This window comes from Molothrus aeneus, chromosome 3 (genome assembly GCF_037042795.1).
Source record: "Molothrus aeneus isolate 106 chromosome 3, BPBGC_Maene_1.0, whole genome shotgun sequence".
NCBI classification, from domain to species: Eukaryota; Metazoa; Chordata; class Aves; order Passeriformes; family Icteridae; genus Molothrus; species Molothrus aeneus.
Genome location: NC_089648.1, coordinates 109,761,839 through 109,778,478, shown reverse-complemented (window position 1 = coordinate 109,778,478; position 16,640 = coordinate 109,761,839). Strand labels below are relative to the sequence as shown.

The 16,640-nt window shown below is 47.2% G+C and overlaps 1 protein-coding gene and 5 non-coding genes across 6 annotated transcripts; 4 read left to right on the top strand and 2 right to left on the bottom strand.

The window, feature by feature from the left end:
* Positions 1 to 856: 856 nt before the first annotated feature.
* Positions 857 to 3,993, bottom strand: LOC136554155 (gallinacin-11-like). Its single transcript, XM_066545956.1, has 3 exons — positions 3,936 to 3,993; positions 2,245 to 2,373; positions 857 to 984 (listed from the first exon to the last, which is right to left on the bottom strand). The coding sequence occupies exons 1-3, from the start codon at positions 3,991 to 3,993 to the stop codon at positions 857 to 859; spliced, it is 315 nt and encodes a 104-aa protein (XP_066402053.1).
* A 3,705-nt stretch (positions 3,994 to 7,698) lies between these two features.
* TRNAW-CCA (transfer RNA tryptophan (anticodon CCA)) lies at positions 7,699 to 7,770 on the top strand. Its single transcript has one exon. It is a non-coding gene; the product is annotated as a tRNA-Trp (tRNA).
* A 1,663-nt stretch (positions 7,771 to 9,433) lies between these two features.
* TRNAR-ACG (transfer RNA arginine (anticodon ACG)) lies at positions 9,434 to 9,506 on the top strand. The gene has a single exon. It is a non-coding gene; the product is annotated as a tRNA-Arg (tRNA).
* A 1,318-nt stretch (positions 9,507 to 10,824) lies between these two features.
* On the top strand, positions 10,825 to 10,897 carry TRNAR-ACG (transfer RNA arginine (anticodon ACG)). Its single transcript has one exon. It is a non-coding gene; the product is annotated as a tRNA-Arg (tRNA).
* A 1,420-nt stretch (positions 10,898 to 12,317) lies between these two features.
* On the bottom strand, positions 12,318 to 12,390 carry TRNAR-ACG (transfer RNA arginine (anticodon ACG)). The gene has a single exon. It is a non-coding gene; the product is annotated as a tRNA-Arg (tRNA).
* A 1,695-nt stretch (positions 12,391 to 14,085) lies between these two features.
* On the top strand, positions 14,086 to 14,157 carry TRNAW-CCA (transfer RNA tryptophan (anticodon CCA)). Its single transcript has one exon. It is a non-coding gene; the product is annotated as a tRNA-Trp (tRNA).
* The last annotated feature ends 2,483 nt before the right edge of the window (positions 14,158 to 16,640 follow it).

The window sequence follows — 16,640 nt, the reverse complement described above, 5'->3', positions numbered from 1 at the left end:
TTAGGTTGGAAAAGGCCTCCAAGATCATCAAGTCCAACCATTCCCCAGCTCTCCCAAGCCACCACTAAATCACGTCCCCAAATGCCACATCTGTCTCTCTTTTAAATCCCTCAGAGATGGGTACTCCATCACTGCCCTGGGCACCCTGTTTTAATGCCTGACCACCCTTCCCATGCAGAAATTCCTCCTGATGTCCAACCTGACCCTCCCTGGCACAGTTTGAGACCGTTCCCTCTCCTCCTGTCCCTGTTCCCTGGGAGCAGAGCCCGACCCCCCTGGCTGTCCCCTCCTGTCAGGGAGTTGTGCAGAGCCACAAGGGCCCCCCTGAGCCTCCTTTTCTCCAGGCTGAGCCCCTTTCCCAGCTCCTCAGCCCCTCCCTGAAGTGTCCAAGAAATGACTGGATGTGGCACACAATGCTCTGGGCTGGGTGACAAGATGGGGATCAGTCACAGGTTGGACTCACTGACCTTGGAGATCTTTTCCAACCTTAATGATTGTGTGATTAAGTGTCCTCAGTCTTCTAAAGCATCCAAGTGTAAAATCAAACATGGTAAATAAAATTAGGCTGGTAAGAAGGATTAAGGGATGGGGTTTCCAAGGATACAACAGCAAATTTGTGTAATTCTGCACATGGGTAAAATAGAGAGACATTTGCCTCTTTCCATAAATAAATGACTGTTACACCTGTTTATTTAGCATTTATTGCTTTCTTTATATAAAGACACATGTCACCTCTAGATAATGACACACTTTGCATGTTGAGAACAGCAGATACGTCTACAACACTTGGAATAAAACTTGTTTGCTTTCTTGGCTGTTCCTTCCCATGGGTTTCTGCAGTCCCACGAGGTCCTTGTCACACTTCTGTGCAGCACTTCCATCCCCTGCGAGGGCAGAGCCCCTCCTGCTCTTGCAGACATCTGATTTCTGGGGGCACACAATGGCCCCCCTCATCCTGGCAGATGTGGAAGTTGGATGTGGTGTCTGCAAATCAGAGGGGTTGAGTCAAACCAGGAAACCCGACACGGCCATCCAAACCACCTCATACACAACAATTGTTGGGAAGTTGTGTTTGCTGAGTCTCCAAAAGCAAAGACACAGAGATGAACTTTGGGGCTTATCACAGCACGTCTGTAAAAGATGGAATTTGTGACCCACCAGCTTGGAAAAAAATTAACTGAGGGAGGGATATTGTAGAGCTGTGAAAAAGATGGATGCAGAATGACTGCATTTCAAGTAGGTGGCACTGAATAAAATTGTGAGGGATCAGGTTTTAAAATAAATGGAATTCCTAACTGGGGGAAAAATCCAGTAAGGACTTTTAAAGACAAGGATGCCTAAATCTAAAAATCCTGAGCTGCAATTTCACAAAATCCAGGATAATATAATATAATATAATATAATATAATATAATATAATATAATATAATATAATATAATATAATATAATATAATATAATATAATATAATATAATATAATATAATATAATATAATATAATATAATATAATATAATATAATATAATATAATATAATATAATATAATATAATATAATATAATATAATATAATATAATATAATAGGAAATGTAATGATGTGGTTGTGGTCACACACAGAGTAACTGCAAGGAAATATCCACTTCTGGCCAGGACGCTGGATCAGAGGAACTTTAGGATTAGCACAGTTGTTTCTAAAGTATATATTCATGAATGAGTTATGCTGAGGATTATCTATTGAGGAGCACCAAAAACAAGCAATTCTGGGAAGATTCAGATAAAATAACAGGATCAGTTGGCATCTATTAAGTACAGCAGGGTGGGTGCAGCCAGCAGTCCCCCAACAGATAATCATAGGAAGATTTACCAAGGAAGGAGAACTCTCTGCGGGCCAAAACTTTTATTTTATTTCCCCAGTTGGAGGTGGAGCTTTGGGTTATTTTGGCCAGCCCCAAAGGCTCCACACTGAGGTGAGTGGAGGAACACACAAGTCCATCTTTGTACATGGAAAGAGATGGCTAAGACCCCATCCCTGGAAGTGTCCAGGGCCATGTTTGACAGGGTTTGGAGCACCCTGGGACAGTGGAAATTGTCCCTGACCATGGTGGGGGGTGAAACTGGATGAGCTTTAAGTTCCCTTCCAACCCAAACCATTCTGTGATTCTACGATTTGGAGGCAAAGTTTGTTTTGCTGAGTTCAGCCATTTTCCCCCCAGATTTTGCCCTGCTGGTCAGGGTTCCCACACGTACCAACACAGCAGGTCCTCCGGCGCCGATAGCAGGTGCCAAAGGCAGCGAAGGGCTCCGGGCAGGATTTCAGGTGGAAGCAGTAGCCGTGGTATTCCAAACAACGCGAGGTGTCCCTGGGCAAGCCGAGACCTACAGGGGTGTAAGAGCCAAAATGAGAGATGTGGGACTCCAGGCAGCTCTTCAAAATGCAGTTTATTACATCCAAGAGGTTACAGCAGTCCAGGGTGGTGGGTGACAGAGCCTGTGCCTACAGCTGTCAGCTCCAGCTGCAGGCAGGCCTGGAGACCCTTTGGTTTTGTTTGCGCTGCATTAAATACTTTTCTTTGCTGAAAATACAGTAGAGCCAATCTATACCTTAACTTTCACCTATAGCCTATCATAACTACTATAATTACCATATTCATGTTACTATTCTCCAATCACTCAAAGTTAGTACATTACAGTTTAAGCTAGAAGTTGTTTTTTCAGTTTTCTTGCAGTGGAAAATTCTGAGACCTTTTTTCTACTTGCACCATTTGCTGACTTGTTTGCCTGTACTATCTTTCTGCTTGGTAAAAATATCTTCTTGTTTGAGGTGGGTTTATGTTTTGCTCTAAGTCATAAAAACCCCTTCTAACTAATATAACTTTTGCCTCCTTGGTTATCCAGTAAGACTCAGCAATTCTTTTCTTCTATATCAAAACTTGCTTCCATCTCTATTCCTTCGTCAGATTTTACATTCAAAAATCTTTCTGCCAAGCATACATATCTGTGAGACTTTCTTGTCAAACTTCCATCCTTCCCAACACAGGGGGAATGGGATTCCCAGCTGTGCTGCAGGATCAGTCCATTCTCATCTCCATTCCTCCTGCTGAAACCCCACAGACCCCAGTTAGGGATCTGACACAAATAACCCCAAAACCCAGAAGGTGGAGGAACTCATGGGACCTCAGAGCATTTCAAGGAAGGTTTTTTGTACAACTGGAGTGAAACACAGGGGTTGATGGCAATTTTCTGAACATATCCTGGCCATTCGTGCTATAATGGGAAGGGACAGCCCAGTCTTGGATGCTTCTGAGTTCTGGGACTGCAGTGCTGCAGGGGCATGCAAGGGACAGCACGGTCACCACATGCCCTGAAGATAAAATTTTAAAAAAAAACAAAAGCAAGATCTGGCTTAATTAACAGGAACTAGCAGTTTGGCCAGTCCCTTCTTTCTCTGGAAGCCTTTCTTCAAGGTGAAGAGTTTCATTAAGCATGAAGAACAGGTAGGATAAAGGCACAAAGAGAAGATGAGTCAGTGCAGCAGAAGGGCTGAGGAAAGGGAACCAGAATATTCAAACAGCTGAAGTCAGTGGTGCAGTTCAACCTGAACAATACCAGGGAACACCTCTGCTCTCTTCTACCACACAGAGGAGACAATTTTTAACCCTGGGGTTAGAAGAGGAGGTGATTTCCATGGTGCCACCATCAATAGTGCCACAAAATGGCATAAAAACATTTCAAAGAGTCATAAGACCCAACACCTGGCAGAAGCTTGTGTGGGGAGGTTCTGGTGTGACACCTGCTCACCACAGGTTAACTTTTCACTTCTGCTTTTAGAAAAAGGGAGCTGCTCTAAGAAAAGGAGCTGAGGAGAACATTCTGCACCACCACACGAGCGAGCTGTGCCTCCTGCACAGGCAAACCCCAGCATGGGGCTTGGCCCTTACCTGGAACAGCCTGGAGGAGGAAAAGCAGGAGAGCCATGAGGCAGGAGAAGAGCTTCATGGTGGAAGGTCTCAGCTGCAGCCTGGAGACAGGGCCACAATGCCAGAACCTTTGACAGGGGAGGAGGGAGCACCCTGGCATTTATAGGGCAGTGGGAACAGCTGGGTCTGTCTGGGGAACCTTGGCAGGGGTGGCAGAGGAAGGCAGCAGGTACAGCCTGACCTCTGCACGTGGCTAAACCTGAACAATGGCCCAGGGGCACAAAAACAGGGGGACAAATAGCTGTGCCTGCCTGCCTGACCACTGGGAAGGCTGCTGGGAGGGCCCCTTATCAATATGGATCCACCCAGGGAGCATCATTAACTTGAAATGTCAAGGTGGTTGGTCATGGATTGTCTGGAGGAAATTAGCCATTGTTTGGTGGGGAGAAGGCAGATGGAATATCATAGAATCATCATGGAATCATAGAATGGTTTGGGTTGGAAAGGACATTAGAGATCATCCAGTCCACCCCCCTGCCATGGGCAGGGACACTTTTCACTATCCCAGGTTACTCCAAGTCCCATCCAACCTGGCCTTGGACACTTCCAGGGATCCAGGGGCAGCCACAGCTTCTCTGGACAACAGAGAATATCTGATCCTGCTGCTTGTCCTGTGATGCAACAACTGTTCCCAAGATAATAAATAAATAAATTATAATAATCATTCCATACACAAACATATAAAATAGTTGTAGTTTTTTTTTTTCTGTGAAAGGTGCTGTGAAGAAAAAAAATAAATCTGGTCTAGTGGAAGGTCATCCTGTCCATGGGATGAAATTATTTTTCAGATTCCTTTCATCCCAAACCTTCCTCCACTCCATGTTTCTATGATACATGAAGTGCAGATTATCAGTTTTCAGGTGTCACCAGCAGCACCTTCAACTTTGCAGGTGCACAAAGAGCACATGACAAGTGAGATTAATGAGTTTTCCTCAGCATTTTTCTGTACAGAGTTTGAATGATATCAAGCAGACGCATGGAGGTGGCAGCTGACAGCTCAGGTTCTCCCTCCATCATTTACTTCAGCCTCTTTCTGTGCAAGGTATTTTTTGATGTTGTTCTGACCCAGCAGCCTCGATATCAACAATAAAACCTCCCCCTCAGCCATGTGCATTGTTCTCTGTCTGCCTCCCTGCTTTCTTTGTTTGCTTTCCTTTGCAAATTTGCAGGTGCCATCCAGTCCTGAAGGAGAGGTGTTTGTGTCCATTTCCAGGTACTCCAGGGACAGGGATGAAACAAAGGCTGCAACAAGAACCCTTCAGCTGGCTCAGGTTCCCTCTGAATCCAAGGATATCCTAGCTGAGATATTCATCTCAGCTCTCAGACAGGATCTGTCCTTGTACTTTGTCAGACTGGAGCAGACACTCAGCTTTCTCAGCAATTATTTTTTAAATCAGAAAAAAAATGGTCTTGTTCTGTAGTGATGGCCTGAAAATGTTTGCCTTTTAAAATTTTATTTCCATGGGAGGTGAAGTACAAATTTAAAACCTCAAGTGTGTTAACAATAGTGGAAGAGGAGTGATTGCCCAGTAATCTCACATTCAAAATCCCTCCCCATCATTTCCAGAATGTCCTCACTATCAGACCACAAGTGCTCATATCCAGTGATGATATCCAGATATGACAGTCCCCTTCAAATTAGGATCAGAAATTATCCCAGAAAAAAACCCAACTCTTTGAAATTCAAGAACCATCTCAGTCTGCCTTGATTCCTCTGCACTTTGTTTGCTCTTTTTTGTTCTCCTCCTTTCCCAGGTTTCTTTCCCAGGTTATTCCAGGTCAGAGACATGTTTTATATGGATCACAAAAGAAATGCTCACACAGAGAGGAAGTTCTGCCCCTTGCTAAGGATCTCTTGTGAGAAGCTGCTGAGGGAGCTGGGAAAGGGGCTCAGCCTGGAGAAGAGGAGGCTCAGGGGGGACCTTGTGGCTCTGCACAACTCCCTGACAGGAGGGGACAGCCAGGGGTGGGTTGGGATCTTCTCCCAAGAAACAAGGGACAGAGCAATAGGAATCACCTCAAATTGCACCAGGGGAGTTTTAGATTGGAAATTAGGAAAAAATTCCTTCACAGAAAGCTCTGTCCAGCCCTGGCACAGCTGCCCAGGGCAGTGGTGAAGTCCCCACCCCTGGAGGGTTTTGCTGATCTGGCCCGGGACTCACATCCCTTTGAGCAAGGGAGTTTTTATGAGAAGGGAAGACTTCTCATTAATTTTGAAGCTTTCAGTCATGGGACGCCTCTGAAAATAATACCTGGGATGCTAAATTTATGGGAAACATCTGCTGCCCCAAAGCACTTAACCAGATTTGTGTAATGGCAATGTAAATCAGCAGGATTTGACTGCACTTGGGCTGAAGTGGTCCTGGGACTGGCTGAAAACCTGACTTTATCTACAACATTGTGAGGAGCAAGTGACAAGAGTGGGATGGATGAGGTGCCACTGGGGGTGGTCAGCAGGGAAAATATGGGGGGAAAATCTAATAGCAACCATTGGGATTGAATAGACAAAAACTTTGTGCTGTGGAGGAAAAAACACTTCATTTCCAGGAAGGAAACAAGCTGAATTTCCAGTTTGGCCTTGGGATGGAGGATTCTCAGTGAACAAAATTAATCTCCAGCCTGATTTACAGCTCATGGAGCCCATGAGCTGGTTCCTGGCTCCCTCTTGTGGGAAAAGGTGCTGGAGGAGGAAGGGACCTCGTGGTGCAGAATTTGCTCTGGTGAAAAGGTAAAAGCAAGAGGAAATGCCTCTTTGCTCCATCCTCAGCACTGGTAATCCACAGGGAAAATGCATGGTGATTATTAATATGTTTGGAACGCAGGGATAGGATTTGGTTTCAGGCATCAAATTTTAGAGCGGAATAGAATTTTTGGAGGGAGTCACATTCAGGGTAAGTGTTTAACTATGAAGTTAATGTTTCCTAACTTCATATAATTTTATAACATTTCTATCACTTTAAAAATCTCTGTAACTATAGAAACACTGACAGCTCTGCTCTTACCAGGATTAGGCTGAGCCAGAGAGGAGTTTCCTGGTGCTTTGCCCATTGCACTGCTGCCCACAGCCCCTGCCTGTATTGCCCCTCTCCAGACACCCTGGTACCCAGCAGGCTGTCTCCAGCATGTCTCCATGGGGTGGGAATGAAGCTGGGAATGGAGTTGGAGAGGGCTAAGGAAGGCTTCTCCTCCTTACTGATACAGCTGTCCATGGCAGCCTTGCCCTCAGCACCCATGAGGAAAGGACTGGGCAGCTGCAGTGGTGGGGCTGGGGACAAGGGAGCATCCTGTCCTCCTTGCAGGAGCTCCAGGTGCCACTCTCAGCCAGCACAGGGCTGTGGCTGGGGCAGGACATCTGGAGCTGTGACTGGCCTGAGCCCATGGGTGCTCCACTCTGCCAAAAACATTTCTGAGCCCACAGCCAAAATAATTTCTGAGCCCACAGCCAAAACCCACCTTGGGCTGTCCTGTGTTCCCCCCTGAGCCACCATCCTCCCCTGGAGCATCCCTGAGCCTGGTTCCTGCCCTCACTGACCTCGTAGTTCCCCTCATCCCACCCCACACCTCCATCCTGCAGCCTGGGCTGGTCTCTGTAGCCACCCTCCCCTCAGGCTGCCCCTCCATAGCCACAGCCCTGCTCCTGGGGTGCAGGGACACCCCAGGGTGGTCCCCATGGAAAGGACATTTCCAGGGGGCAATTCCAGGCCCAAGGACCCCACTACATCCTGACCTTGTGGCGCAAGGGCAGCGCATCTGACTCCAGATCAGAAGGTTGTGTGTTCAAATCACACTGGGGTCAGTCTGGGGTGCCACTGGCACCCCTCTGCTTTTCTGGGGGGCTGTTCTGTGGGAGGGTGTCTTAGCCAGGGGGTGTGTATTCTATTTCCATCTGTTGGAGGTGGGGCAGTTATCTTCTGTTAATTGGGCAGTTTTCTTTATCTCTTCCACAATCCATCTTCCCTCCAGGAGATCTCTTCTGTTCATGGCCAGTGAGTGTCCCTGCATGACTGATAAAATTACATATCCCCATTGGGAGATGCTACACCCAGGGGGAGGAGCCAAGCATTCCTACCTGGATATAATCTGAAGTTGGGACACCACAGGCAACCTTTTGCACTGGATTCCCAGAGGAGTAGCTTTCTTTTCCACTGGATTCCCAGAGGAAGACCAGGCCCATCTACAGCACCCCTGGAGCTTTAGAGGAGAACTCCACCCTTGTACAGGATCCCTGCTCCAGCAGAACCACAGCTGGCACTGCAGGAGGGCTGAGCCACCATTTAATGGGACTGCTGCCAGCACCCTGATCCACAGGGTGGCAGGGCATATTCTGCCACTGACAGTGGTTTGGTTTGGTTTTTTGTTTTGGGGTGTTTTTTTTGTAATATTGCATTTGTATTTTTAATTTTCCTAGTAAAGAACTGTTACTGCTATTCCCATATCTTTGCCTGAGAGCCCCTTAATTTCAAAATTATAATAATTCTCAGGGAAGGGGTTTGCATTTTCCATTTCAAGGAAGGCTCCTGCAGACACCTGTCTGTTCAAACCAAGACAGAGGGGCAGGGCTTAGGGTGTAGGGGCATGGACTAGACCATATGGGGAGCATGGTGTCCAGAGCTCTCCTTTGAGCAGAGAGCTGTGCTGGTTGGAAATTATGGGTCAGGATGCAAGCAGGGAGGTTGTGTTGTGGTGGGTGTCTTCCATAATTTACCTCAAGAAGGAGTTAATGCCTTCCTCAGAAAAATGCAGGAAAATTTCTAACTCCAGGCTCAGACACTTCTGGAGGACTGGACATGCTTGCCTGGCAGGGTAGCATGGGGTGGTAGGGTCAGTCCAGGGGACTGAATATCTCCAAGGATCTGGAGATATCCGGAGGGGAATCAAGAGCAATAACTCTGTGTAGGATTATGGAAAAAGGGACAAGTTTCTGATGAACAACAGGGAAAGATTTTTTTCAAGAATTATTAAGGAAGACCATCTGGAAAGCTCCAGTCTGGGCAATCACAGTTCGGGATCTGCCTGAAGACTATGGAAACAATCCCTCAGAAAGCCATGCCCAAAAGGAGGAAAGGTGTGAAAATGACTGGAAGGCCAAGGATTTACCAAAGGCACATCAGCCTACACCAAAATAATAGATTTCGTTGAAGAGATGATTTCTTTGAAGTCAAGTGGACACTGAGGAACATAATTTATCTTGACTTTGGTTTCACCTCTGACAAGGTCTCCCAGACGTGTCCCTGCAGCAGGACATGCACACAGAGCAGCTGAGCTCAATCCAAAAACAAAGCAAAGGGCCACGACCAGGCACTGAGCACCTTGGGGTCAGGGTTGGAGGTCCAGGGGACCCTTCACTGCTGGATGTTGAACTGGCCATGCTTTGGGGTCTCTGTGGTGGGAGCAGAGGCTGTTCCACACAAGGAAGGACACGGCCAGCCTGGCAGGGACCTGGGGGTGACCAGGGGACAGGGCCAGTGGCGCAATGGACAACGCGCCTGACTACGGATCAGGAGATTGCAGGTTCGACTCCTGCCTGGCTCAACACTTTTAGCCAGACCATGGAAATTCCTCCTGCTCCCTTTCTGGGCACCTTCCTTCTCCTGACCATCATCCATCCTCCCTCAAGCTCCTCATCTCCTCTCCCACACTCCAAAAGGGGTAGGGATGGAGCCCACAACAGAGACAGGGACACCACAGCAAATCCCACAGCACAATGCAGGTGCCTCCAGAACCGCTGTCCCACAGCCAGGACAGAGCCAGCACTCCCAGGATGTCCTGGCACCTCCTATGCCCTGGTCCCAGCCCCCTCCAAGGCTCACCCTGCTCCTGCTGCCCTTTGTCAGTGCCTTGACAAGCTCTGCTCTGGAAGCAGTGCCCTGCTCACAGCTTTGATGTCACAAAATGATGTTCCTGTGATGGTGATGTTGGAGAGATGGAAAAAAGCCTGGAAGGTTAAGGACCTCAGGAAGACAGCTGTCCCTTGTCACCCACACCACCAGTTTCAGGGCGATCCAGGCAGGGCTTAAACCTGCAGTCTCCTGATCCATAGTTAGGTGTGCTCATGGTCCATTGAGAAACTGACCCCAGCCTCTGATCCCACCTGCTGTCCTCACTTCAGGACCACCTGGATTTATTGGTGGTTAAGTGGAACTGGCAGGATCTCAACTTGCTCCCACCTGCCCATTCCATGTCAGCCTTGCCCTCCTCACCTGTGCCCCCACAGGTTCCACCACCCAGGAGAGGCGATGCCTGTACTGAGCTCCAGGCTCAGCTCAGCTGCTCTGGAGGGTTGGAGGGCACATCCTGCCTTCCTGTGGGATGTGTAGTTAAACTTCCCAGGCCTCATAGAACTCTCTAGAGCTGTGGTGCCCAGTGGAGGGGAAAGCTTAGCCCAAGGCCACCTCCACTTGCTTCAGCCTGGTGATAGAGATGGAGCCCACACCAGAGCCAGGGGCACCACAGCAAATCCCACAGCACAATGCAGGTGCCTCCAGAACTGCTGTCCCACAGCCAGGACAGAGCCAGCACTCCCAGGATGTCCTGGCACCTCCTGTGCCCTGGTCCCAGCCCCCTCCAAAGCTCACCCTGGTCCTGCTGCCCTTTGCCAGTGCCTTGCCAAGTTCTCCATGTGACAGCAATGGTCTCAGAGTAGGAGAAGGTCCCAGCGAAGCTTTGGAGTTTCCATCCTTGGAGTTATTTAAAGTTTGACTACAACCTGATGTCGAAAACCATTGTGCTCTGAGCGGGGATTAGATCACCTGCTTCCCAGTGAGCACCTAAAATCTATTTTTTCTGTTCTTAATTAATTCTGTCCCAAAGCCTATGCAGCAACAGGAACCCCCAGGGCTCCACAAGGGCTGGGCCAGTGGCGCAATGGACAACGCGCCTGACTACGGATCAGGAGATTGCAGGTTTGACTCCTGCCTGGCTCGCAATTTTCCTGCCCACAGCCTGGCTGTCACATTGGTGCTGACAAGGGGACATCTTCCCCCATGGTGCCCTGACTCTTTCCAGTGTCATCCCTTCCTGCACAGCAAAACCTCCCTCGCATCAGGGGAGGCTCTGACTGGGGAAAAAAACTCTCTGTGAGATGGTAAATCAATAAGAGAGGAGCCCAGAGAGGCTGTGGGCCTCTACATCCTTGGAAATATTCAGAGCCTGAGCATGCAGTCCTGATCTGCTCATCATAAATTAAGCAGAAGTCTGGACTGGAGGACACCACGTGTAATTTCCAACACAAATCACTGTTATTTGACGTAAAATTCCCATTTCCGTATTCTTTTGTTGCTTCATCCCATATTTGCACACTCGTGGTCCTGTCATCACTGTTTTCTACCTTCACTGTGTCTGTGGTTTGGGCCAGGAAGGTTGAAGGTGTCCATGTATAGGGAAGCCCAGACCAATTGGCCATCAAGCAAGATCTTACTACAACTCACCTGCCCCCCTCTCTGTCACCAGGCTGGAGCAAGTGGAGGTGGCCTTGGGCTAAGCTTTCCCCTCCACTGGGCACCACAGCTCCAGGGAGTTCTATGAGGCCTGAGAAGTTTAACTACACATGGGAAGTTTAACTACACATCCCATAGGAAGGCAGGATGTGCCCTCCAACCCTCCAGAGCAGCTGAGCTGAGCCTGGAGCTCAGTACAGGCATTGCCTCTCCTGGGTGGTGGAACCTGTGGGGGCACAGGTGAGGAGGGCAAGGCTGACATGGAATGGGCAGGTGGGAGCAAGCTGAGATCCTGCCAGTTCCCTTTAACCACCAATAAATCCATGTGGTCCTGAAGTGAGGACAGCAGGTGGGATCAGAGGCTGGGGTCAGTTTCTCAATGGACCATGACCACACCTAACTATGGATCAAGAGACTGCAGGTTTAAGCCCTGCCTGGATCGCCCTGAAACTGGTGGTGTGGGTGACAAGGGACAGCTGTCTTCCTGAGGTCCTTAACCTTCCAGGCTTTTTTCCATCTCTCCAACATCACCATCACAGGAACATCATTTTGTGACATCAAAGCTGTGAGCAGGGCACTGCTTCCAGAGCAGAGCTTGTCAAGGCACTGACAAAGGGCAGCAGGAGCAGGGTGAGCCTTGGAGGGGGCTGGGACCAGGGCACAGGAGGTGCCAGGACATCCTGGGAGTGCTGGCTCTGTCCTGGCTGTGGGACAGCAGTTCTGGAGGCACCTGCACTGTGCTGTGGGATTTGCTGTGGTGCCCCTGTCTCTGGTGTGGGCTCCATCCCTACCCCTTTTGGAGTGTGGGAGAGGAGATGAGGAGCTTGAGGGAGGATGGATGATGGTCAGGAGAAGGAAGGTGCTCAGAAAGGAGCAGGAGGAATTTCCATGGTCTGGCTAAAAGTGTTGAGCCAGGCAGGAGTCGAACCTGCAATCTCCTGATCCGTAGTCAGGCGCGTTGTCCATTGCGCCACTGGCCCTGTCCCCTGGTCACCCCCAGGTCCCTGCCAGGCTGGCCGTGTCCTTCCTTGTGTGGAACAGCCTCTGCTCCCACCACAGAGACCCCAAAGCACAGCCAGTTCAACATCCAGCAGTGAAGGGTCCCCTGGACCTCCAACCCTGACCCCAAGGTGCTCAGTGCCTGGTCGTGGCCCTTTGCTTTGTCTTTGGATTGAGCTCAGCTGCTCTGTGTGCATGTCCTGCTGCAGGGACACGTCTGGGAGACCTTGTCAGAGGTGAAACCAAAGTCAAGATAAATTATGTTCCTCATTGTCCATTTGGTCATCAAGGAAGGAATTTTATCATCCCAGAGTGTTCTGCCCTTGGGAAGTACCTGGTCCCCGTCTCCAGCCATCATCACATTCTTCCTTCATTTCAGGAACATTCTCACCTGGCCTCTGAGATGGGATGGACCAGACTCTTCTTTTTTACTCTCTTCTTGAGAAAAACTTCTCATGATATTCATCAGAAACCTTTCTCTATTTCCATCGTCTTACATTGAATCATTGTCCTTAAACACTCCAGTAGTCCCCTGGACTGACTGTACCACTCCACACTGGTGTTCCAGGGAAATATCACATGGAGATAAGTCCTGATCCCCCTGGAGCGACTGAGCCTGCAGTTGTGAAGCTTTTTTCTTTTTTTGGAGAAAGCCTTCACTCCCTTCAGCTTCCTCATGAGGCAAAGTGCAGCAGACACCCACCACACCTCCCTGCTGTGTCCTGCACTTTGCTTATGACCTGTGACCTGTGAATCATGGGTTTGATATCCATGCACCTTCCAGGTGAATGGGGCTTCAGTTTCCAGGGAAGTACTGGGCTGTGGAGTTTTTGCCTTTTTTTTGGTTAAGGTTGGGATTAAATGCGTAAGATGGAATTTCATGTTTGGACTCAGATGTTTATTAGTTCTTGTCTATATTATAGTTTTACAAACTGTGAGTTCTACAGTATCTTATTTTAACAAACTAAAAATGGAGTTGTATCTCTCTCTCTATAAGGTTTTTTAAGGATAAATTGTTTAACTAAAAAATGACACTTAAATTATTTTTATTTTTGACTTAATGACTAACTACTTGTGGATCACAATACAGATTTTTTTTCTAATTACACAATACTACTCAAACCTACAAAGAAGAAGAAGGTGAACAAGAAGGACTAAATTCTGCTCTAAAACCTCTATCTTGTTTTATATCTATTACTATATTCTAAAACCTTGAACTCTAAGTTTTCTACTATGTGATATTACACACTTCTATTCAAACTCCACACCCATAATCCCAGTTCTATCATTCAATTTTGGAAATTTTCTCCACAACCTCAGGTCAAATGCAGTGTTCTCTTGGGGGTCAGTGCTTGTCAGCACAGAAAGTCTAAAATTCTTAGTAACCAGGGTTCCAACACTGGGCCAACATTTTTCCTGTCCCTCTGGAGACACCACATCCAGGAGTGTTTCTCCTGGGAGAGGCTCTGCAGGGCTGCTCTGGGCAGTGGCCATTTTTGGCCTTCTTCCTCTGAAGTGTCTCATTTAGATATTTGAAATATCTAGAATATTTTGTTTAGCAAGGCAAGGCAGACAAAGATGGTGCCACTTCTCTGCCAGGTGAAGCAAAATTCCCATTCCCTCAAAGAATGCCCCAAACTCCAGGAAGATATTTGAGCAAAACTTGCCTTACTGCTGACCTCGTGGCGCAATGGCAGCGCGTCTGACTCCAGATCAGAAGGCTGTGTGTTCAAATCACACCGGGGTCATGTCCCCTATCATCTCCTGGACACTTTGTTTTGCCCTCCCACTCCATAACTCTGTACCCCAAATCCCCTCAGAAGGGCAGGGGATGAGCCATAGCAGAGTGGTCTTTACTTGCCGGATGAGTGTTCAAAGTTTCTTCAAAGTTATGCTTCTTCAAAGTATAACTTCAGCTTTCCCTATCCTATCTCATGAAGCCAGATGTGGCTTTATGTCTGCAGATGAATTCTTCTGGTCCTAAAATCCCTTTGGAAAGGCAAGGAACTGTTAGGGGGGATAAGATCCCTTTATACGTTCTTCCTCAGATTGAATAATCCAAATTTCTCCCCGTCTCTCTTCACATCCTCCGTATCCAACTCCCCCAACACCTTGATGGCTCTCACTGAACTTGCTTCACTGTGTCAGTGAGGTTTTTTTGTTGATTCTGTTGAAACACCTGGCTGTGGGGAGCCTAAGCTGAGCCATCAGGACTGGTCATCAGGATCTTTAACTCTCTGCTTAGTCTTCTCTTGATTCCCCATGGTGAGATGGACAGAGGGCATGGAGGGCTGGAAAAAAGGCTTGAATCTGTAGGAATGGCCTTATACAAGTTATAATTCATAAAAAGTAGCTGAACTCCTTTAAGGGCTCTTTCAAGGTGAATTTTGAAATATATAAACAGGAGACATACTGAGATAAGACAGTGGATCAATAAGAAAGACAAGAACCTAAGATCCCTTATCCCACAACTCCTGGAGTGCCACCAAAGGGTTGAGTGAGCAGGGATTTCCTCAAGATGTCGCTGCCTCACTGCTTTCAATGTCACAGAATCATCGAGCTTGGAAAAGACCACCAAGATCACTAAGTCAAATGTCCTTGTTCTTGGCTCTGTCTCCGTAATGTGATTTTCTTTCCCTTTGACTTCTCAGAATGGAAAGAAACTCAGGTATTTCCTTTTGTAAATCTTCCACAGATGAAAAAGCCCCAAATAGTACCCCAATAGTACCCCAAATTTTTCAAGATGCTGTTTTAGGGAGAACTGTCATTCTCTTGAAAGGATATCTGGTAGGAAGCATTATTCTTGTAGACTTCCCATCAGAAGTATTTTCACTGCCGGCAATGGGAACAGTTCTACATTTCATAAAAAAATGCTGTGTTTACAACTATTCTCACTTTTCAAAGGGCCAATCTCTGAAGACTTCTGAAAGCCTTTTTTTTTTTTTTTAAACAGGAGCATTTTGAGTCACAATCTAGGGAAGGTGTCCCTGCCCATGACAGGGGGTGTGGAACAAGAGAATCTTCAAGGTCCCCTTTCAACCCAAACCATTTGATGATTCTATGAAGAGCCTGGCGATGAGATTTAATCAAGGGAAACTTCAACAGAGAGTAGAACTTGATGTCTCCCATTCAAGGAAAGTTGTCATAAACTACTTAATAACCAAGATTGTTTCATAATCTTGAGTCTCTCAAAATGTTTCCAGTTAAAATACTCTGTCTTGCATAAACAAGAAAATCTTTGAGGTTGTATCAAATGGGGAAAATGTGAGGAAGAAAAGCTTAAAATGTTCCATATTGCTGTAAATTGCTGTAACAAATTCTCTTTCCTATATAACTTTATTTCCCAGAGAAAATCCTGTTCTCAGGGAATTATGATCAGCCCTATAGAGGTCTGTTACACAAAGTAGTTTACTCTGAATATCGACTAAGAAGTAGCTTGACCAGAGGAGGATGTGAAACCTGAAGCTGGGACTCTTTCACACAGGGACAAATTGGGTTCAACTCTGAACTTTTTGTGTCAGGTGGAAATGTTTTTCTGTAGAAACTTGAAGTATGTTTTGTCAGGCAGCAAGGTTGGCTTGTTTTGGTTTTGTTTTTCTGTCTGTATAAGCAACAGTGTCACTCTTGTGTCACCAGGCTTCCTTCTAGAATGATCCCATGACTGTTTTGGAAGCTGAAGTTTTGTTTTTATTTTTCTCCACCCTGTTGGTTCAAGTCTCAGTGTCCAAGTTGAGAACAAGGTCACATCTCCTTGTGAGTGACCAAGGAAAGGTTGGTTTTGGTCTGCTGGACCTTCCTAAGGATAAAGAAACACGGAATGGAAAAGGTTGGGAGGCACCACTGGAGGTCATTTGGCCCAACCTCCCTGCTCCAGCAGGCTCATCCTAGAAGACATTGCACAGGATTGTGTCCAGACAGTTCTGGAATATCTCCGGTGAGGGAGATTCCACATTCTCTCTGGGAAACTTGTAGGTCCTCCTGTTTGTGGAGGGAGGATCATTCCATGCCAAAAAAAAAAAAAAAAAAAAAAAAAGATCTTTAGCCTTTATTCCCTCAACATTTGAACCAATAAATGAAGGGACTGCTGGAGAAGTGATGGAGGAACCTATCAACATTTAGACACCAGGAAGAATTTCTTCATGGAAAGAGTGCGCAGCAGTTGGGAGGGGCTGCCCAGGGAGGTGGTGGAGTTTCCATCCCTGGAAGTGTCCATGGAATTACTGGATGTGGC

Coding starts and splice junctions, on each gene's coding strand:
- LOC136554155 (XM_066545956.1), bottom strand. CDS start 3,993: ATGAAGCTCTTCTCCTGCCTCATGGCTCTCCTGCTTTTCCTCCTCCAG. Junction 2,374..3,935: donor CCTCCTCCAGGCTGTTCCAG/GTAAGGGCCAAG, acceptor ACACCCCTGTAG/GTCTCGGCTTGCCCAGGGAC. Junction 985..2,244: donor CCGGAGGACCTGCTGTGTTG/GTACGTGTGGGA, acceptor TCTGATTTGCAG/ACACCACATCCAACTTCCAC.